General features: G+C 39.0%; 2 protein-coding genes across 3 annotated transcripts; one reads left to right on the top strand and one right to left on the bottom strand.

Annotated features, from left to right (window-relative positions):
- LOC131778421 (lysosomal alpha-mannosidase-like) lies at positions 1-9498 on the top strand. 2 transcript variants are annotated; one of them, XM_059094834.2, is made up of 4 exons: positions 1-985; positions 4376-4570; positions 5760-5936; positions 7103-9498. In XM_059094834.2, the coding sequence occupies exons 1-4, from the start codon at positions 38-40 to the stop codon at positions 8798-8800; spliced, it is 3018 nt and encodes a 1005-aa protein (XP_058950817.2). In that variant the 5' UTR covers positions 1-37; the 3' UTR covers positions 8801-9498. The 2 variants fall into 2 exon arrangements, with proteins under 2 accessions (XP_058950817.2, XP_058950818.2); XM_059094835.2 differs by lacking the exon at positions 1-985 and adding an exon at positions 2655-3682.
- LOC131778422 (ribosome biogenesis protein WDR12 homolog) lies at positions 9463-21211 on the bottom strand. The gene is made up of 15 exons (XM_059094837.2): positions 21149-21211; positions 20689-20780; positions 17288-17409; positions 16881-16987; positions 15834-15883; positions 15150-15215; positions 14642-14700; positions 13887-13982; positions 13114-13159; positions 12813-12907; positions 12209-12349; positions 12021-12126; positions 11191-11323; positions 11025-11097; positions 9463-10621 (listed from the first exon to the last, which is right to left on the bottom strand). Exons 1-15 carry the CDS (start codon positions 21199-21201, stop codon positions 10532-10534), a joined length of 1329 nt encoding a protein of 442 aa, XP_058950820.2. The 5' UTR covers positions 21202-21211; the 3' UTR covers positions 9463-10531.
- Between the last annotated feature and the right edge of the window lie 869 nt (positions 21212-22080).

Below are 22080 nucleotides of genomic sequence, written 5' to 3'. Positions count from 1 at the left end.
GTAGTGTCACGGAAGGTTTGCAAACGGCGTAAACGAAATGGCCGTGATGAGAACGTTTCTCTACTTTTTGGCATTTGTTTCACTTGGATCAGGCTTTGAATGTAAATCTAAAGATTCTGAAAGGCCAGATTCAGATGAAGATAAACTGCAGGTCCATCTCGTTCCTCACACGCACGACGATGTTGGTTGGTTGAAAACGGTAGACGAGTATTATTACGGAGCTAATAATTCCATTCAACACGCTGGTGTTCAGTACATTTTGGACTCTGTCATTCCCCAGTTAACTGCAGATAGTACCAAGCGATTTATCTACGTAGAAATCGCGTTTTTCGAGCGCTGGTGGAACGAACAAAATAAAGCTATGAAAAGGGAAGTCAAGAGACTTGTCGCAAACAAACAGCTGGAGTTTATAAACGCTGGTTGGTGTATGAACGACGAAGCAGCCACACATTACAATGCGATCATTGATCAAATGACTTATGGACTTAATTTCGTGCAGGAGAGATTTGGATCGGAAGCAAGACCCCGGATAGCTTGGCATATTGATCCATTCGGTCACTCAAACGAACAAGCTTCAATCTTTGCTCAGATGTCATTTGATGGATTTTTTTTGGGCCGCATCGATTACGCCGACAAGGAACTTCGTCTGAAACAGCAGCGAATGGAGCTGGTTTGGAGAGGAAGCGCCAAAAACCTTGAAACGGACTCTGATATTTTTACAGGGGTGCTATACAACAATTATGCTGCACCCCCCGGATTTTGTTACGACCAATCGTGCAAAGATGCTCGGCCAGTACAAGACGACCCAAGCCTCTTCGGCTTCAATGTCGATGAAACCGTGGAACGATTTGTGCAAGAAACTTGTGCACAGGCATCACATTACAAAACAAATCACATCATTTTAACTATGGGGGAGGATTTCCAGTACGAAAACGCAAACACTTGGTACAAGAATTTGGATAAACTGATCAAATATGTAAAGCAGGTAAGCGGAAACATGATAAGCATTAGGTCTAATCATTGAGCTTACAATAGTATTTGAACTTCCGGTAGCTTCCCTTACGTTCCATACCTAAGAAATCCTAAGAAATAGGGGGGGGGGGAGGGGAAGGGAGGGATGGTACGTTTCTCATTTGGGTGAGGGGTGGTACTGTTCAAAATTTTGTGATAATGCTCTTTACAGACACTTAATTATTAAATTTTTCAATCCATCAAAACAGAGTCGCAAACCCCGTTCCATAATATGTCCTTTGCATGCCACAGGTGAATCAACATACCTTAATGTAAACGCATTATATAAAAGGTAGAACATGACAGAACATGTAAGTTCCGTAATTAACAACACCATTAACAACAATAACAACACCATTAACAACAACAACAACATCCATAACAATAACAACCACGACCATAGCTTCGTCTTCAATTTGATAGCAAAAATGTACAGTATTTCTACGTTTCTGAGTCACTGAAATGGTTACTTAACCTACGCGGGTGGGTAGTACTCTCTGCAAATATGTCTCTCCGGCCTGTGAAGACGTTTTGTTTAGAAATCCTTGTTTCCCTATTCCATCTGAGTAGAGGCCTTATGTAAGGAGAGGATTAACAGTTATTTAGTTTATCTTGCTATCGCTGATGAAAATATAAAATGTACGTACTACCTGACTTTATTGGGCCAGCCCGGCGTGAACAGTTGTTGTTTTATCATAACTGTGATAAGTGTCAAACTGTAACCTTCACCTGTCCTGTTCCTTTGTTTGATCATTATCTACCTGCAATGTTTTGAAACTGATTACTGTTGTAAAAGCGAAATTTCCTCGTAGCCAATCGTTCTTAATGAAAAATGTATTATATTATTCATAACATTACCTAATCTTTAGCGTTGTAGTTCAGGCCTGAATAGAACTGCTTTGAAAAGCTTTCTATGGACACACTAAGGTCTCGCCTGCACGTACCAGGACGCACATTAAACTCTACGTTGAGGCTAAGTTTTCGTGGAAATTAATGTCTTAGAGATATTCAGCAGCCTTGATAGTCTGACTGTCGCGTAGCCCGTAAGCGTTCCCCCAGGAAGAACCCTTCCGAGAGAAGTAATTTCATAGTTTTTCCTGTCCGTTCATTTGTATTTGAAGGTAAAACCTGTTTTCACAGTTATTCCCCTTCCACTAACATAACTACTGAATGCTTATGGTGACTTAAGAAATTTTACCAGTTTTATCTTAAGCTTAAAGATTTGGGAGAAACGAAAGTTCCGTAATCGTGACAAAAAGGGTTTAGTGGTTTTTCTTTGTCCATATCAATGTAATAGTTATTTGATTTCCTTTAGAAGTGTATTTGCAATTTACTGTCACACCCACATTCATGGTTAGAAAAAAACAAAACAAACACAACAACAATAACAAATTAGTTTTCGTGAAAATAACGCGCTCCGTCAGTTGAACCTTGAATTAATTAGGGCCGCAAAATTTCACTTGAGAGATCTTCCGTTGAAATAAAGACGTGTTGTACGAACTGTAGCAGGACTCAAGGAGGAAAACGGCTACTGACTACAGCATTGAATGTGATGCGTAATACATAGTCTACGAAAACCAAACTCATGCGTGCATACTGGAAACTACTAGTTTCAGTCTTCCTCGTCCTCTCAGACAATTTCACGGAAATATCTCGTGACTTGGTTTGTCGAACGTAAACTCTTGGTCAAACATTTACACGGAGATTTGAGTTTTTTGGCTCCTGTATCCTCCAAAGAAAGAAGAGAATGGTGATTTTCTTCTTCACTGTAAGTCTTTTTTGCCTAGGAGCAGCCTTCGAGTGTAAATTTGACCGTGCCCTGAACGACGATGAGAAACTGCAAGTCCATCTCGTTCCCCACACGCACGATGACGTTGGCTGGCTGAAAACAGTGGACGAGTATTATTACGGAGCAAATAATTCTATTCAACATGCTGGTGTTCAGTACATTTTGGACTCTGTCATTCCCCAGTTAACTGCAGATAGTACCAAGCGATTTATCTACGTAGAAATCGCGTTTTTTGAGCGCTGGTGGAACGAACAAAATGAAGCTATGAAAACGGAAGTCAAGAGGCTTGTTGAAAACAAACAACTGGAATTTATAAACGCTGGTTGGTGTATGAACGACGAAGCAGCCACACATTACAATGCGATCATTGATCAAATGACTTATGGACTTAATTTCGTGCAGGAGACATTTGGATCGGAAGCAAGACCCCGGATAGCTTGGCATATTGATCCATTCGGTCACTCAAACGAACAAGCTTCAATCTTTGCTCAAATGTCGTTCGATGGGTTTTTTTTCGGTCGGATCGATTACGCTGACAAGGAATTACGTTTGAAACAGCAGCGAATGGAGCTTGTGTGGAGAGGAAGCCGAAATCTTGGAAAAGACTCTGACATTTTTACCGGAGTTCTTTACAACGGGTACAACCCACCCCCTGGATTTTGCTACGATCAGTTTTGTGTTGACAATCCTGTACAAGATGACCCGAGGCTATTTGATATGAATGTAAAAGAATCTGTCGATAAATTTGTACAAGTAACCTGCCAGCAAGCATCACAGTACAAAACTAAAAACATAATTTTAACCATGGGTTCAGATTTCATGTACGAGAATGCCAACCTTTGGTACAAGAATTTGGACAAACTTATCAGATATGTACATGAAGTGAGTGCTTGTTTGTCTATGGGTAACTTTTAGTCTAGTGTTGTTGTTGATATTGTTTGTTTGTTTGTTTGTTTGTTTTTCAGTTAATGTATTGTATTGGATTAAATATCACAGCTTTGTAGAAATCATGGTCATGAGATCATCGTATTCATGATTTACAGGTGTAAACCCTGACTATGTAATTGTGATGTGATTTATTCTGGTGCATAATGCTTTTCTCTTAAAGTATCTTCACTAAAGAGCACCAATGGGTACCAGTGAATTGCATATATCAAGGAATATAGCCATTATGTTTAGGGGTGTGTGAGGATCAGGGTGAGGGGGTTACCAGCAACATCAGTACTCTAAACTGATCTCTATACATTTCCTAAGGTGCTGGGAAGGGGAATTTGTTTATCAATCAAGAGCTGCCATAGTTAATGATCATTTTCTCCATTATTGTGACCTTAATGTTTGATCCAGGGGTGATATTGTAAAGAGAAATTATATGCTTTTCACCCCTAGTGGTAAAGGATTAATGTAAGAGAAACTCAGATAAGCTCTCTTGATGTGTGCTACTATGCTTGAGAGCAGACCCATTCTTGCCTTACAGGAAAAATCTCTGTAGGTTATGTTACAGAGGTTTTTAGACAAAAAAAATGTTTAGTTATATGGGTTGATGTGGAATCTTTTTTCCTTCCTTTGTGTCTCCAGGATGGCCGTGTTAATGCATTTTACTCCACTCCTACCACCTACTTGGACGCTTTGTATAAAGCCAATCAAACTTGGGAATTAAAAACAGATGACTTCTTTCCGTACGCTGACTGTCCACATTGTTACTGGACTGGCTATTTTACCAGCCGTCCTGCACTCAAGCAATATGTCAGATACAACAACAACTTACTTCAGGTTAGAATTACCTTGAATTTGTTAGGCAGTTGAGCTTCTATTATTATTGCACTTTCTGTTCTCTTGAATTAGGTCCACTTTCCTGAGTGTGCCTGGTTTCTTTAAAGGTAATTTCAGTGGAAGCGTGATGATATACTTAAAAAACGTACAAGATTTTAACTATTGAGGGTTTACAAATTTCACACAAACTTTTGAGACAACCTGAAATGCAACATGTAACTTGTTTTCAATACCTTTTTTTACTTATTCTTTTCATGCTCATTTCAATGCTTTTCCTGCCCCTGTCCCTGTTTTAGTGTTGTTTTCAGGGTTAGTTTCCTTGCAAAGCATATTTTTCACAAAATACAGCAACATTGACAATGGAATTAAAAGGATTGTTTTCAGTGTGAGGTGTGCGTAAATTCTTCTTTAAAGTAAAGTTTTCATGTACTTGAAAACAAGTTGTCTTTACCTATTTTGTCTGTGAGTCAAGTACCAGTTCAGATACGAGAACTTCACCCCTGGGGATGGTATGAAATATTTGTTTTGTTCCTGGAACCTGTATGTCTGGAAAAATTGCAGTTCCAAGCTTTGTCCAAGGGTTCCAAACTTGGGGATTTTCTCATCAGAAAACATTTGTAAAGGTTTATATGAAAAGAAAATAATGGCCAAATAACTCTTAAATACTACTAGGTATCTTCAATTTTTTTTCTGTTGATGATAACTTTGAAATAATGTTTTGATCAGTATCTTGAAGAGTATTGTATCCCTGAATTTTGACAAATCAGTCCTCCAAACTGTCACCATTTCAGTCTCCATGACAGGTAGAAACAATTTTAGCATTTAGCTTTGCATCAAAAGTCGCCAATTTAGTTCCCTGATTCAGTGGTGATGTACAAAGCTTTGATGCTTTTTACTTGCTTGGTGTTTATGATCTGGATTTAAACCAAGAATGCTTGCATGGAATATTGTAATCAGAGAAATGCTCCATCTTTTTTTTTTTGACAAAAATTTGTCTCTTTGGTTGCAGGGAATTAGACTTTGAGATGTTGCATTAACTTCCAAAATGATTGCTACAATACCTTTTTTTTTAATTTTCCTTTTACTTCTGGTGACCATTCGTCTCCACTTGTCTCCTTCAAAAATTTGAGCTTAGATTCAACAGGTCCATTGTGTCAACATTACCCAAACTTTTATTTTATTTTTGTAGGTTTGTAAACAGCTGGAAGTGATGAATGGTCCTGCAAAGAAAAATGGCCCAAGTTCAGATACACTGCGCAGAGCCATGGGTGTGGCTCAGCACCATGATGCTGTCAGTGGTACATCAAAACAGCATGTGGCTGATGACTATGCCAAACGCCTTGCTATTGGTGCAGTAGAATGTCAGGTATGTTAAAAACATTGCTTTTGTCAATGTCGTCAGCTCCTTTCTTTTTTATTTTTTATTTTTTTCTATTTTGCAAAATATTTTGGAATGCAGCTCCTTCTTATTGGTTGTTTCTCCTACCTTCTGGCCATATGGGATATATGATGTTATTAGAATCATGAATGTGGTGTTAGCATTACAGGCTGGCCTATTTGTCTTAATACTCATACTTTTGTCTTACCAAAAGGCTTTTTAAATTTGAATTTATCAATAACCTATACAATTCTGAACTCATGCACATCAGAAAGTTTATGAAGAATTCAGAGTCCAATCTTTCTGTCATATCACAGGCACATAATTTATCTTAGTACATGCATTTGTTTCACTTTTTTGATAACTTCAAAAACTTTGAAAACTTTGAATGATCATGCAATCAACTGTTGTGTGTGGGAACATTTTTAATTATAAGATTCATTTTTATTGGTTATGACTGTAATTCAAATTGATACAGAGTATGTTTCATTGAACATTCTTACAATTGAGTTTGATCAAAAGATTTAGATGAATAAGATCAGGGAAGTCCTTGAGAAGTAATTTGTGGTCACATGAATGGATCAATTTAGATGGATCAGATCTTGTTTATTTTTAATAGGATGTTCATTGCTTGAAAAATATTTTTTATTAGAACATTCTGGTTTGCTTCTAACTTTCAATGAGACTCTAACATTTGGCCCCATGTTTGGCATCCTGCCTATATCCCTGATAATGTCCTGCGGGATGTAAAGAGGTTTGAGTGACAGGTAGTAAAGGAGGAAATCCTGAAAATGAAGAACTTACCCCATTAATAAATGATAAAAGAGAAAAAAAAAGAAACAAAAGCTAATGCTTTTGTTTGTTTTTCTCTTTTATACAATTGACATTTGAACTCCTCTTTTGACGATAAGCACATGGCAGGACAAAACAAAAAAAAAACTATTGGGAGAGAGGAGGGGGTGGGGGGCCGGGAGGGTATAAGTCCCAGCACACCCAGAACCACATAGCACCCAGAAATGATAACTTTCAGTTCGCAACCTGAAATCCCTACAGAAATCATCTTAAGTCTGAAGTCATTTAAAGGGGTTACTGTAGGGTCTCTGGAGAAAAAAAAAGGAGAGGAGTACTAAGACATAATTCTTTATCATACTTAGGAGCTGGTTGGTGATGTTCTTAACAAACTTAAAGTTAAAAACCCTGAAATCAAGCCTCCTACTTTGACTTTCTGTGACCACCTCAACGTAAGCGTATGTCCTCTGACTGAAAAGACCAAGTCCTTCACAGTAACTGTGTACAACCCTCTTGCTCGAGCTGTAGACGCTGTTGTTCGCCTTCCAGTAGCGCTGGCCTCGATGAATGTTTTTAGCCCACAAGGTAAACTTATCGAAAGTCAAATGTTACCGGTTTCTAACGAAACGAGACTGCTTCGTCAAGCTCAGAACCTGATACAAGGCGACTCATCTTTTGAGCTTATTTTCTTTGCCAAAGTTCCTGCTCTTGGCTTTGCAACTTACTTCGTGAACTCTACTAAGTCAACAGTGAAGAGTAAAATTTTCAAAGACGTCCCCAAGCGTGTTTACGAAGACGCAGACGAAGTCTCTATTGAGAATGAGTTTATCAAACTGTCGTTTACGGAAGATACTGGTCATTTGACGAGTATGACTGACAAAAGTTCCAAGACTACAACTGTGTTAAGCCAAGGGTTCTATTGGTACAACGGCAGCTTGGGAGAAGATGCCAGTACACAGCCTTCCGGTGCTTACATCTTTAGACCCAACAGCAGCCAACCGATACCGATCCCCCAGAGCAGCAAAGTAGAGGTCTTTAAGGGTACTGTTGTGCAAGAGGTACGCCAGGTGATATCACCGTTCATCAGTCAAGTGATCAGGCTGTATGCCGGGCAAAGACACGCTGAGTTTGAGTACACAGTCGGACCAATCCCAGTAGGGGATAAATGGGGTAAAGAAATCATCACCCGGTTTGACACGGATATCCACTCCAGTGAGCTGTTCTACACGGATGCTAATGGAAGGGAGATGCAGGAACGTAAGAGGAACTACCGACCAACATGGAAGCTGAACAACACTGAACCAGTGGCTGAGAACTACTACCCAGTCAACAGTCGAATGTACATCAGAGACAGTGAGAAACAACTGACGATTCTGACTGACCGGTCTCTGGGCGGGTCCAGCATGAAAGATGGCTCCATGGAGATCATGCTTCACCGGCGGCTTCTCAAAGATGACAAGAGAGGCGTGGCTGAGCCGCTGAATGAGACGGGGATCAGTGGTAAAGGTTTGATCGTGCGCGGAAAGCTGTGTCTGATTTTAGCACCGCCTAAGGAATCTGCAGCTTTGCATCGCGAGCATGGCGAGAAGCTTTTGCTGGGGCCTGTGCTCGGCTTCGCACCCAACAGCCTTACGTTCAAGAAGTGGACGAGTCAGTACAACGCACTGCACAACGGTCTCACTCGTGAGCTGCCTGCCAATGTTCACTTGTTGACGCTGGAGACCATGAAGGACCTCGCTTTGATTCGCGTTGAGCATCAATTCGAGGGTGGTGAGGATCCGAAGCTCTCGCAACCCGTCAACATTTCCTTGGCAGAGCTCTTCACCGATTTTACCGTCGAGTCCATGACTGAAATGAATTTGGCCGCCAACCAGTTGCTAAAAGACAAGCAGCCTCTCCACTGGAATATAAAAAACAAGAAGAACAAGGTAGAACAAAGAGAAAAGAAGAAAATGGTAGCGCGAAAGGAAACGGATTTGAACTTGCATCTCACCCCGATGCAGATTCGCACCTTCAAAGCTGTCATTAAGCGTCATGGAGTGTTCCAGCAGAAAAGTGCCTAAGTGGTACGACATCTAAAGCGTTCCGTTAACACAGCGATCAAACGTCTGCGCATGTGCAATTGTTGTAGCGGCTTGCTGACATGCTTTCAGGCTTTCAGAACTATGTAACCTCACTAGACTTAGAACAACCTCACAAGTCCGTCAATCACTGTATTTTACACGGGTATAAATTGTTTGATAAAGCTCCAAACAAAATGATAAATTGACAAGGTACCATTAGAGAATGAGCTTTATGTTCGAGAATTCTCAAGGTTTCCTTTCCCCAACCCTTTTTTCTTGTTTACAGATCTCTTTGAAAGATTCCATTTTTGTTTGCAAATGTTGCGTTTTTGTTGCATTTTTTGTTTTCCTTTTAGATTTTGCGCGGGAAATTGGCGCGCAGCCGGCGAAATTGTTATGAACCATTTGCGCATGCCTAACGTTTGACCGCTGTATTTTTTCGGTCCCAATTTGACAGCTGTTTTTTCTCTCCCTGATTTTCATACATTAGCTACGAGAATTTGCTGCTTTGTCCTGAATTCAAAATTTTGTTTAGGAAAGAACTCTGCGTTAACATGAAAGTTTCCTGTTACGAGTATTGGTGGTAAATTTGCGTACCAAGTCAGGTTCTATAGAAGAGGTTTTAAATTAAATTTTGTGTAATTAAATCATGTCGACACGAATCAGATTTCTTAATAAATTCTTTAATCAAAGGAAAATTTTCGTCCATCCATCTTTACAGGATAGTGGTGACATCCAGAGGATGAAAAACAAACCAAGGAACTATCAAACGAGTGTTAAACGTAAATCAATAATTCCTTTCCTCAAACCAAGTACATCGTGAAACTTGTTTACTCAAACTAAAAAATGGAACCAATCTAATGGCGAAAGTATGTATTCCCAATACCCTTCGCTCGAAAGCTCTGTGGTTGTTCTATTGATAGGGTGCAAAACCTTATGAGTATTTTACCATGACATAACAACCATTACCATAACAAGCTTTTTTCCTGATCATTGATGGCATTTAGTCAAAATGTAACCATAGTGGGATACACTTAGATTTAGGTAAGGCCACGTGTTCACTTAATGTTTAAAGGCCTACTTAACAATTGAATTTTTTTTTTCGTGAGATAAATCTTCACATGAAGCAAGTTACCATGCGAAATTGAAATCAGTTCCTCCAACTGATGAGGTAGTACGGCTGAGCGAAATTTTTCATATTTCATGGACGCTAATTCGTCGAAGTTAAGTCCGCTGGTTTATCTCGGAAATGGCTGCATATAATCCTTCAGAACTTTTCACCAATGTATACCGTTTAACCTAAGCAATTTTGACTTCGAGACATTGTGAGGCGAGCTATACGAGGCTGAGAAATATTAGTACCATTTACATGTCTCAATTTTTTGTTGCTTTCAAAGTTGAAGTTGACTACTGCTGTCTATTCTCTTCGATCTTCTAACGATACCGTCGTCATTTATTTAAATAATAACAAATATCACCATTACTATTCGTCTAACTTACGCTATTCGTCTAACTTACGCTATTCGTCACGCACGCTATTCACACTGACATTGGCGGCATTAGTACGACTATGTACTGTAAAAACTAATCTCCGTTCCTTTTTTGAAGAATGAACCACGCTGACGACAGTGAGAAGAAAATGATAACGGTTTTATTTTTATATTTTTATACGCGTACTTATCATGGCCCTCGTAATCCGTCGATTACTTGGCTAAGTGAATGTCTGGGTTGCTATTCCATATCACTGCTCCTCGTTCTCCGGCCTCCCCCAGAGATATCATAAATTATCAACTGGTTATCAGCACCACCGCTTAAAATACTCTGTGAACGTAAAAAAAAAAAAAAACCCAGAATGACAGATGTTATCAATTGCGTCAAAGGAAATAGCGCGGCACCAGAAAATCATGAAAAGAACCATTTCTTATTTAATTTTGACAGAATAGGGTGGGGATGGGGGTGGGGGTGGGGTGTTAACCTTATCAGTTCTCCAAGTTTATTGTCAATGTATTCATCGGCAAGAACTATTTTCTTTCTTCTATGAATTCTTCTCTTGGGATGCGATATGTTTAAAACTACATTTTCTTTGTAGGAGAGTTGTAGACACAGTGGTATCTCTTCTTGACAAGTGTCAAGCCCTTTAGCCCCACCACCCCGCACCCCTTCCACTCAAAAACTGAATGGTCCGGCCCTCGTTTTACAAGACTTTTCATGGGGGAATACTCACAGAGTGTAGCGTCCAATTCACGCTCATCACTTTGTCCTGATGTTCAGTCATTGTGAACAGCGGAGCATTTAGGCTGGTTGTAAAAGAAGAAAAACATTTCATTGCAGACTAAAGCACACGAACAGATACACCTTAGAGCAAACGCGAAAGTCACATATTAAAGTACCTCCGTGTATCCCACAAATTGACAGTCGTATCGTATGACCCAGAAATCATTTCGTACTCGCTGTTTTGTGACCAAGCCACCGACGACACCCAGCCTTGATGTGACTTCAGAGTTTTCTTTACCACAGCTCCGTCTAAAAAAACAAAAACAGTTTTCGTAACTAACTGGGGTTGAACATGCGCAATTTATACATATCTCCTCCATCGTTAACAATTCTCGCTGTTTTATTTTTTTTTCCTCACCAATTTTGCGTTTGTCCATCCAAAATTGCCATTATTTCACGGTGTACTTGCTTTTAATGGCAATATTCTCTATAATCCAATCAAATGATTCAAAATGTTCTGACAAAGCTATGTGCCTCCAGTAACAGAACATATTTATGATGATAATAATAATAATAATAATAATAATAACAACAACAACAACAACAACAACAACGATATCAAAGATAAATCGCACAATCTCCTCCAGAGTGCATGGGCCCGCTTCAGTTTTACTATTTTGAAGCATCGGTTCTAAAAGGATAAGCAATATCTGAACCAAACCCTAAGTCTCAAGATATAAAAGAGTTTGCTCTTTTTGAGTTCTGCCTTTCCCTATTCCATTGAAAGGCTAAAAAACCAAATTTACAGGACAGAAGTTTATATCGATCATTGAAGAGGGAATGGGGGCAAAGATCCTACCCAGTGAGTTTACGTTTCAGGTCAAAGGGTTCTATGACTACGATATAGTCAGCACCATACAAAATTTCTAATGACTTGTGAGATAGTCGAAATGCATGAGTTTCACCAGCCCCCTTCTGCCTTTCCCCCGTCCCACTCTTGACTCACCGGTTGTTCTGGGATCCCAAAGGCGAACATGTCTGTCGGCGCTACCAGAAACGAGAAGTCTTGCTAAAGGAGAGTAAGAGATGTCACAGAATACTTTGGAGCCATTCTGAAAGAGAAGAGAAGTAAAAAAATGCCTTTTTTCGAAGTGTGACCTTGTTCATCGCGGAAACGTCTAGCAGAAAACTTACCAGGGTATGTTTGTTAACTCCAGCGGAGATGTCCCAAACTCGAATGGTGTGATCCCAGCCTGCACTGCAAACCGTGCTTTGGTCGATCCACAACACGCTAGACACAGCCTCGGTGTGCCCCGATAGGGTCATGAGTGGAGTCTGGGAAAAAACATAAGTTAACCTCACGTGACCAGTCACTGCGTTTCACTGAAATACTCGTGGGACTGCTACCGCACCCTAGCTCCCGTTGTAGACAGCGATGACCTTCCACTGTCGAAATGTCACCTGAATATTTTAAGTTTAGTAGGTTCCTGTTATCAGTTTTGGGTCAAAAGTCTACAAGTATGTGCCTTTCCACCGACGCTGCAAATTACTATCAAACTGCTCATTAAAATTCCTTCTACGAGCAAAACGGCTTAACAGGCGAGACCTTGTCCCTGTTTTGATAGCGTCCAGGGAATTTACTTAGGAGCATCACTGCTCCTACTGGACTGGAAACTACTCAATCATGAGATTACCCCCTGCGTACCAGCAGTGAAACCGTCCTTGTCGCTTACAGTTACAATAAAGGCTACCTGAAATATGGCGAAAAAAAACGGCCTTTTAACGCTGGTATATTTACCCGCGTGGTTTCTTTTCTTTTGTTTGACATTGTCTTTTGCTTCTTCTTTACTTTTTCTTCATCGCCTGTTTCATCGGATGCTGAAGGGTCTGGAACTAAAATTAAGACCCTGGTTAGGCTTAGTTTTGACTTAAACGACTGCTGATCATCCGTCCTCTTCGGATCTCAGTTCTTCGCAATTTTCGTTCGCAGGTCACTAAGCTTCTCATCTCACATCGCAAAAGGCCGCGTTTAGATGATAAAATAACAAAAAGTAACGATTACAATACACAAAACAACAAATAAAGTAACAGACACTTACCAGCAGACCATACTTTTAGTGTTTTATCCCACGAGCCGCTGCAAAACTACAAAAAAGAAATTTCAAAATAACTCAACTGCGCAGAACATTGTTATGAAATTCGAGCTATTACAACACTTTTCAATCGTGCAATCCCAACAGCCAAGGAAAGAAGAAATTAAAACACTCTTCATTAGGGTGTCGAAAACAGTTCGGGATTATAATTGTTTTTCTTTGCTACTTCTCTCTATGACTGCCCTCGAAAACTCGCGATACCTTGTCAAACAATCAACCACAAAACCAATCGCGAATTGGTCTCTCACGTCTGCCGCGCGTTTCACAGTTTATTTGTTTTTCGGAGGTACGTTTCTACACAAACTATGGTGCTGCGTCAGTGGAGTAGTATAACAAAATAATTCGGTTTTATTAACTGAGTTGATAATGTAAATTAATAACTGTAAAGAGTTTCAAAGCTCACACTTTGAGCGTTATCTTTTCGTCAATGCCAGTGACGAAGAGCTAACGCTCGAAACGTCGGCTTTGAAACTCTTTACGTCGGTAAATTTGGATTATCAACTAAGTTGATAAAACAAAATTTATTTTTATTTGCTCTGGTTTCTTACGGCTCCTTGTAACCTTTTCCTGAGTTTTAATTGGCCATTGTGATCGAGTTGTGATTGGTTGCATGAAAAAGTTGATTGGCTGAGAGGCAATCGCGAAATTTATAGACTGAACAACATAAAGCAAAACCAGTAGGATACCACAATTTTTTTCGTTAAGTGCAACCTGTTTACCTTTGTTTGTGAAGAATCAACTGCTAGTGTGTCCACACTTTGGGTGTGACCTTTACAGATATGAATGCATTGGGCTGTGTCCTTATCACGTGACCACTGGCGGATTAAAAAGAAGAATACGCTGTTGGAGCTGTCAGAGCCACCTTCAACATGTGGCTGAAGATAATTAAGAAAATTGGCCATGTCCAAGTCGAAACAACAGCCGATTTCCTCTTAAGAAGAAGGCATCACCTTGAAAGATCTTAATTCATTTAGCTCTAAAGATATCTCATTCTGAGGATACAATTTCTTTCACCAATGACCCTGTACTGTGTTTTCTTTCATTACTATTGGCAGTTCTCCGTTTTGGAGATAATAGAACAACGTACTTCAAGTAGTAGTTATTGCTCTGTCAAAAAAATTAGCCTCATTTGTTCAAGATCGCCATTTCAAAAGTCTACATCCCTCAACTTCAGCATTCCTTCTTGGTTTGGCATTGCCCCTCACGAGCTTTTCTACCTCATCTAACTAATATTTAGCTGCCTCTATTAAACTGAATGCACATTTTCATGGCACAATTTTTAACTGGGTCATGCTTTGCGCGCGTGTATCGTCGTTTAAACTCACGTTGGAAGTTTGGAGAGTACTAGAGGGGCGTAAAAGTTGCTCAGGGCGAGGCAACTTCCAAGGAGCATCCATTCCTCGCTATACGCACGTGAAGCATGAACCAATTGTTAAAAGTGACATGAATTATTATACAGCGATTATACAAATACCTCACTGAGGCGAATGGACTGGTCGTGTGAAGCGCTTAAAAAGACGCCCACGTCGTTATCTTCAAAAAAAATAAACAGAAACACTTATTCTTTCCCCTATGATATCACTTCACAATGTGGGATCCGTTTCAAGGATAATTATAAGTTTTTAAAGCAAAGCCAAGCCTGCCAGCTTCGAATATTGCTTTCCCAATGCTCTGATTGGTTCCATAAGCAAAGGGAGAGCTTACTCCAACCTCTTGCTTTTGTGCGTGATGAACTGTGGTTTGCAAGCAGGTAAAAAACAGATGTTAGTGTGCCGCTGAATTTGTTCCTTTTTTTTTACTCTCGCAAGGGACTTCGCGAGGTACTGCTCGTAGTTTAGCTATTGCAGTATCAGCCCTAAAACCTCAACAGACGAGTCAGCGGCTAAAGGAGTTTGGAAGAAGGAAGTCCTCAAATTTCTTTCTTTGTTCACGCATTTGCGTACCCAGTCGGTTGGATGCTAGTCAGAACGTGGGCTACCTACCAACACTGATCCAGCTGACACTTTTCACAGGTGCTGTATGTCCGTCAAACGTCAAAATACAGGTTCCTATCATAGTAAGTATCAAAATAAGTGCAGTATTTATGCAAGCCAAAATTGAGGAAGTGAATGGAAACAAGCGTGACCTTTGACAGACCGCAAGATTGTCTTCCGATTTGTCTCTTATTCCCTTGTGAAACAGGAGGAGAAGTAGCTATTACATCAAAAGTCACTTGGAGCTTTATTCCAAACACCTATTTGAATCTTGGTAACCCTGGGTGGAAGTCTGACGAGCCTATTTGTCCCTGACTGCTGCTAGGCAGTATCATCAGCATAGAAAAACAAACAAACAAACCGTACTGTTCCTTCCTGGATAACAAGCTAATCCATTGCAAGTAACTACCCGCCCCCCTCCCCCTCCTTGCAATTCGCTAACATTCCCTCACAGTTTAATAGTACCCATTTAAACTCAAAGGTGAAGAGAGGCTGTGTGAAAGCAACCAAAGACTCCTCTTGGCCCCAAACTTGCACCCTTTCCTCCGAAGTCCACTTGGCCAATAAACCTGAACTACTTGGCTTGGGCATTTTCCAAGAGGTAACAAAGCCAATCTTTCATTTTTCTAAGAACCCTAGCAGGGTTGGAGTTTCAAATTTGCGGAGTGGTTTAACTTTATAATCAGCATTTACCTTTAAAATCCCACACATATGCATTTCCATCATAGCTACCACTTAGAATACTGGAAAATAATGTGAACAGTGCAGAATGTAAAGTGTCAGATTTCAAGCAATCTTAATGTGCTTGAACATAATTTTGACAGAGGCTGTGGAACACTTTGAAGTACAGGGTGTTCATTCTGTATACTAGGCCAAGTACTTATCCTTGCTCAAATTTTTCCAACAAAGTTTTTCAACATGTTTCTAATTAACACAGGCTTGGACTGTTCATATGTAAACAGTCCTGCAACATATAATTTTCCTTCTAATATCAACTACACTGTAAAGTAGGAGCCAGCCCCTCCCCCTCCTATTTTTGCTTGAGGGGCTGTAAACTTCCCCCCCATCCTTCACCTACAATATATTGCCTTAGTTTGAACATGGTGCAGCTAGAGCTGCACAATCCAGGGATCAAAAGAGCAATCTGCAGAGAACAAATAGTATGCTTGCTATGCTTCCCACAAGTATACACCTTCCAGGTTCTTCATCAGAAATGATCTATTCTCAAGAGTGAAAGCCAAATAATTTCACTTCAGAAAATGGGAAATGGTCACAGTCTGAAGAATTTTGTCACCCATTATGAGCATTTACATCTCAACATAATAACTGCTATACCATGAAAATCTGTTTTATTTAAACAGCAATACAAAGTTTTGCATAGATAAGTTTGAGTTTAAATATTTTGACTGGAATTTCAATTCTCATGAGGGAACAAAGCTAGTTTACAAATTTCAGCCAGACTCCCTGACACTTAACATCTGATTTGTAAATCTCTATTCTATCCTCTATGCAGTTTCATCTAAGGACTTTGAGAGAATATAGTGTTTAATCAAAATAATGCCCCCAGATGATAAGTTTTTATCAAAAGTTGGTTGTAAATTGTATTATTACTATAAGGAGAAGTTCCATATACACTTCAAAGTTCATGACTTCTGGGGGTTATAGAATTAACAAAGGGATGTGTGACATGATCAACCTGCTAACACTGCATTTTCAATGAAAGAATGAGTCATAACTTACCACTTCTTACAAACAGCTATGGAACTGACCCAGTCATCATGAAGAAGACAATTATCCGGTCGTGGTGCTGGATGTTTTTCAAGGTATTCTATTTCAACTACACTTTCCTACAACAAAGCCATGTAACAGAAGTTATATGTTATTAATGGTATAGCTGTTCCACTAAATTTGTAAAACAACACTCCTAATGGGACCAAAAATACAAAGGGACACTTCTGCCCCTGACCCTTAAGAACACTAGGGCATTTTCAAAGAGAACAAAGAATCAAAAGGACATTTCTGCCCCTGAGCTTTTCAGTTGTTACATCACACTGTGCTGGAGGAAGCACAATGATGCTTGGTTACTTAGGCACATGCATACACAAAACCTAAATGCTAATAGTCACTGAATTGTTGAATGCACTCACTGTTGAGATGTTGTAGAGCCTCATGTGTTTGTCAAGTGTTTCTTGCAAGTAAATTCCATCAATAAGAAAATCAAACTGAAAATTCCTTTCATTTTCAGAATCAGACTCAGATGTTCCAACATCTATAATAAAAGGTTAAATTTTCTTTACTCGACAACACTGAAAATTTATCAACTTAAACAGGAGCTAGAGCAATGTATATATATATTTATTCAATTTCAATTACTTTCAAACAAAAATACCTCCTATAATCTACCTCAACTGTTGAGTACCCTGCCACATTAATCCTTTCATTCCCAAGATCTCATTTAGTAATTCTTCCTACTGTCTGCCATACAGTTCTTATGGTGTGAGTTGAGGGAATTTGGTGTTGGATCAACTAACAATCCCCTTAAGTGATATTTTTCTTTCCTCTCACTCATCTGCTTGACGTAAGGAGAAATTTTTTCTTGGTCACCCAAGGCAGTGTAAGGGTTTAATGCAATCTTCATTGCTGGTTGATAGAACACAACTAATATGCACATTACAAATATCCTTACAAATTTCAAATCTAAGGCTAAGATGAGTGAGGTACTTATTTCAATTCTCAACACTGTGGTTTTTTTCGTCATTTTTCTGACATAAAATATGTGCAGGAACGTCAAAACAAAAAGTGATTTAGTATTTTGGAACTAGTCCTTGAGTTCTTGTAGTGGCACAATGAATGAGTTGCCAGTAATTGGACCCTTGTGTTTGTACACAGATTTCTGGAATCGCCATGGAGCAAACATTGCAACTCGCTGGAAAGAATGTATGGCAAAAGGTTGTTTCCCTAAACAGCATAGCTGTTACTCTCTGAAAGAATGAAATAAGCCATGGAAAAACATGAGGATATCCATCGGTCAAGTGATAGTTTGTTAGAGAAAAATCCAAAGGTCTTTGAGCAGCAACTTTTCTCCTTGAAATCCTTGGAGGATCTTGTCAGAAAAGCACCGTGGATATATTATCAGTTGTGCATCACTCCTTAAGTGACCTATTTGTACCTACTCATCCTCAGGGTTCAGTTTTGAGCTGATTATAAACACTGGTTCATTCTCATTGATCACAACAGAGAAACAGTGTAGGTGCTTTTAAAATCACTTTAACGTACCACGATAATATTTAATGCCCAAGCACACCATGTCAATATCCCACTACCTCGAGGTAGCTCTTATGTGCTCTTTTGTATTACCAAGCCAAGGAAAAAGCTAGAAGTAGACTTAAGACACATACAAAAAACTTAAAAGGCTTTTTTTTTAAGTTATTTCTTAGGAATTTAAAGTACGTTTTTCTAAATTTCAAGACCATTACACAATATCAAATTCAAAATAAACCTTGGACATGAAGACCAGTTAATCGGTAGATTTTACTACATACATGAATTTCATGGTTGTTCAAACAAAAACTTGCGCTTCCTTGCAGCATTACCCAAATCCATTTCTGATAAAACAGTGCCAAAAAAGCAATAATCTCTTCCAAATAGTAAATTTGGATGTCAGAACAACCTTTAGCCATACTTTTCCCTCTAGCCAAGTTGCAATGTTTTCTCCCATGGCAATCCCAGAAATCTATGCCCAAACACAAGGATTCGATTACTGGCAACTCATTCATTGGCACTTGAAGTTACATGTTTATTCCAAATTCATCATGTTTTGAAATGAAAAAGTAAGTATGGTCTAAATGTTTAATTTCAATACTGCCATAAATCTTTGCACATAGTTTGATAAATCTGAGCAGCTCTCTATGACAACAAAGAGAGAAGGGGTGGTTTTTCACAGTACAGGTGGGCCACAAGATCATATTATTCTCATTTGAAAAAAGGCACTATTTTGATGATTTACCAGATGATATATTCATTACTGTCATTATGTATGCTGCCTACAGAACTGAGTAATTCATACCATATATTCAACACTTATAAATTATATGTAGGCCTTCAAGGGACAATTTTTCAATTTTGCTTTCAAGTCAAACTAAACATGATTGTTTTACCTATAATTTCTATAGAAAATGTTTGTAAAATGTGGAAACCCACAAGTTATTTATAAAAATGTATTTTTGAACTGCATTCTTTTGTCTGCCAAAGTGTGAATAACCAATTATGATGTGTCAACAGAAATGATTCCTTAGATGTTTATGTTGGCAAAACATCATGGTTCTTGAATTTCACAAACATCTACTGATTTCAGTTGCGTGTTAAACAAGACTGTGATTGGAGGAAGGTAGAAACGAGAAGAGCGCTCCAATGAAAGCCAAACCAAAGCCTTGGGGTTAAAGCAAGAAATTAAAGAAATTTAATGATGAATGGCAAAACGGATATGAGTGGGCGGTTTGCGCACCTTCCCTGCTCGCACTCAATCAGCAACCATCAATTTTCTGGAGAGCTCAAGCTCCTTAAACCTTGAGATTGAAATTGCCGGCAAGCGGAATTAATCAAAGATCTGCCACACACAACCTCTTAATACTTTTCCCACAACATATATTTTTGCTGCGAGTCTCCTGAGACTCTCCAGGAGACCTCTGTGTTTCTATTGAGGGTTGAATTTTCTAGTAATCAGAGTGTTGACATAACTTGACATGTGGTTACCCAGTAGCATGAAAGGTTTGCAAAACTTTTAAAGCCAAAAAAAACCTACTTTTATTTGATGCAAGTGCATCTTCTTTCAACAAATTAATGGATATGAAAACTGAAGAGATTGCCTTGAAGACTCCCACGATATCGACAAAACAAACTGTGTGAGGGATATCCGTTTTTCCTAATTTATCTCCCACAATGACGTTTAAGAGAAATGTAAAGCATACTGTTGAAATTTTGGTAAGCAAACTTGACAGAAAAATTGCAAAGCAACCAAGAGGAATATCGAAAAATCCCCGCTCAGTCTTGAAGACTGACCCCTCAGGATTAAACTGTACAGATATTTGATGTGTGTGATGACATTTGATGCCCGATTAATTCGTTCAAAGAAACACCGTCTGTTTCGAATTGTCGCACCCCAGTCAGCTCACGATTAGATTAAGCTGAGAAGGAAAAAGATTTGCCGGATAGTGCATTTCATAACCTCTCCATAGATGTATAGCTTTTTCTGGATATCCTTCAAATAGCGCGTTAACGATTTTTTCGCGAAGGACACCCGGCCGCGAAGGTATACTGTATCCCTCAGAAAGTGTTACAAACACATGTGGAAACAAAACACATAGCCGCATAGCCTTTTTTTAGCAATTTAAAAGGCTATATCTTTAAGAACCACTTAACCTTTGCAACTAATTGAAAGAAATACAGTCCAGTAATTGGGCATTCTGTATAATTGTACTTTTGAATACACATATGATAAAACGAAGTATCCGTGAAACTAAGCGAACATTACACACTTATCTTTATTTACCATGAGATGAAAGTAAACTATTGATAAGTTCATTGAGCTCTTGTGATCCAACTTTCACCGGCACAGAAAACGGTGATTCTGGGACAGCATATCTGTGTATGGGAAATAAGACATTTACCACAGACCATCTTGACAAATAACATTGGACATCTCATGAAATCAAACCGTATTCTTAAGTATAGCCCAAAGAAATACATCTTAAAATGCTCATTTTGCTCAAATTAATAAAAACGATAATGAATCACAAATCCATACAAAAAATCGGAAGTAGTTGGTGAAGTGTGCATTCGATCTCAATCCCGCACGTGGATCGCAGAATTGTTGACAGTGCGTACTGCTGTGCAGTTTTGAACAGTGAGGTGCAATCATGCTCATATTCCTTGCTTTAAAACATGCGTTCCTATATATAACATATCCACGAGCCATAGTCTCCCAAAAATCTACAGATGATTGCTCTTACTTGGTTTGTTTCGTTACAAAACGTGCTTGTACATATCCACTCTCGTCCGCCATTTTGATTTGCGTCTAGACTTAGTTCCAGATCTCTTCGAGCTTCCCACGTAACACGCGTGGAAATACGTGCGTGAGTCCCCTCCCTTTTATCCTGAATGTTTTTGAATGGCAAGGCTAAAGTTTTTTTTATAATTTCACAACGAAACAAAACTGAACTATCTAATGGTTACAGCATTTTTTTTCAACCTCCCTACCCCCACTTAAATATCATGTGAATGTGGTACCGATTCCTATTTGTTTTCAGCGTACATCGGTTTAGAAAAATATATATGAAATTGATGCGCATAAAATTATTTACAATTTTTTTAAATCGAGGATCAATGGGAAAAGAAGAGGCATATCAAAGGGCGGCAAATAAATATCAGATTACTAAGAAAATTTTTATATTTCATATTTATTTTAGAAATAACTTGCAATCAATCCTCATAACATTTTAGCAGGATAACATAATAACTATGCTCTTAATGTTAATTACAATGACTAACGTCAAGTTTCCTGTCTAATTTATAGACATGATCTTGCGCAATCGAGAAATACAACCATACACCATTTCAATGAAGACAGAAAGGTTTCGGTGTCATTAGAAATTGGCAAATTGCACTCTTGTCGGTTTGTTTACACAGAAAGAAAGAGAGTGTGCTCGTGTCACGAAACAGCGTGATTGCACCTGACTTTGTAATAGCCATTTCTTCGAGTTAAGAATAGATTTCAATCTATTCATGAAACTATATACATTTGACTGTGAATATTTTTTTCTCGACACCATGGATAGACAGTCTGCTTGTTGTAATGCAAGGCAAAGAATAAGCGAGATAATTACTATGCCTCGGAAAATGACCGCTTGTAATTATTTTAAAACACATTTTTATGTATACCGGC

This window comes from Pocillopora verrucosa, chromosome 10 (assembly GCF_036669915.1).
Source record: "Pocillopora verrucosa isolate sample1 chromosome 10, ASM3666991v2, whole genome shotgun sequence".
NCBI lineage: Eukaryota > Metazoa > Cnidaria > Anthozoa > Scleractinia > Pocilloporidae > Pocillopora > Pocillopora verrucosa.
Note: the sequence above shows the minus strand (reverse complement) of the source record. Positions and strands in the feature narration are given on the sequence as shown.

What these genes read in the sequence shown, in the direction of transcription:
- LOC131778421 (XM_059094834.2), top strand. Translation starts at nt 38, where the DNA reads ATGGCCGTGATGAGAACGTTTCTCTACTTTTTGGCATTTGTTTCACTT. An exon ending in ACAACAACAACTTACTTCAG is followed by an intron (nt 4,571 to 5,759) that starts GTTAGAATTACC and finishes TTATTTTTGTAG; the next exon opens with GTTTGTAAACAGCTGGAAGT. An exon ending in TTGGTGCAGTAGAATGTCAG is followed by an intron (nt 5,937 to 7,102) that starts GTATGTTAAAAA and finishes TATCATACTTAG; the next exon opens with GAGCTGGTTGGTGATGTTCT.
- LOC131778422 (XM_059094837.2), bottom strand. Translation starts at nt 21,201, where the DNA reads ATGGCGGACGAGAGTGGATATGTACAAGCACGTTTTGTAACGAAACAA. An exon ending in ATAGCTGTTTGTAAGAAGTG is followed by an intron (nt 15,884 to 16,880) that starts GTAAGTTATGAC and finishes ATTATTTTCCAG; the next exon opens with TATTCTAAGTGGTAGCTATG. An exon ending in AAAGAAAAGAAACCACGCGG is followed by an intron (nt 12,350 to 12,812) that starts GTAAATATACCA and finishes GTTTTTTCCCAG; the next exon opens with ACTCCACTCATGACCCTATC.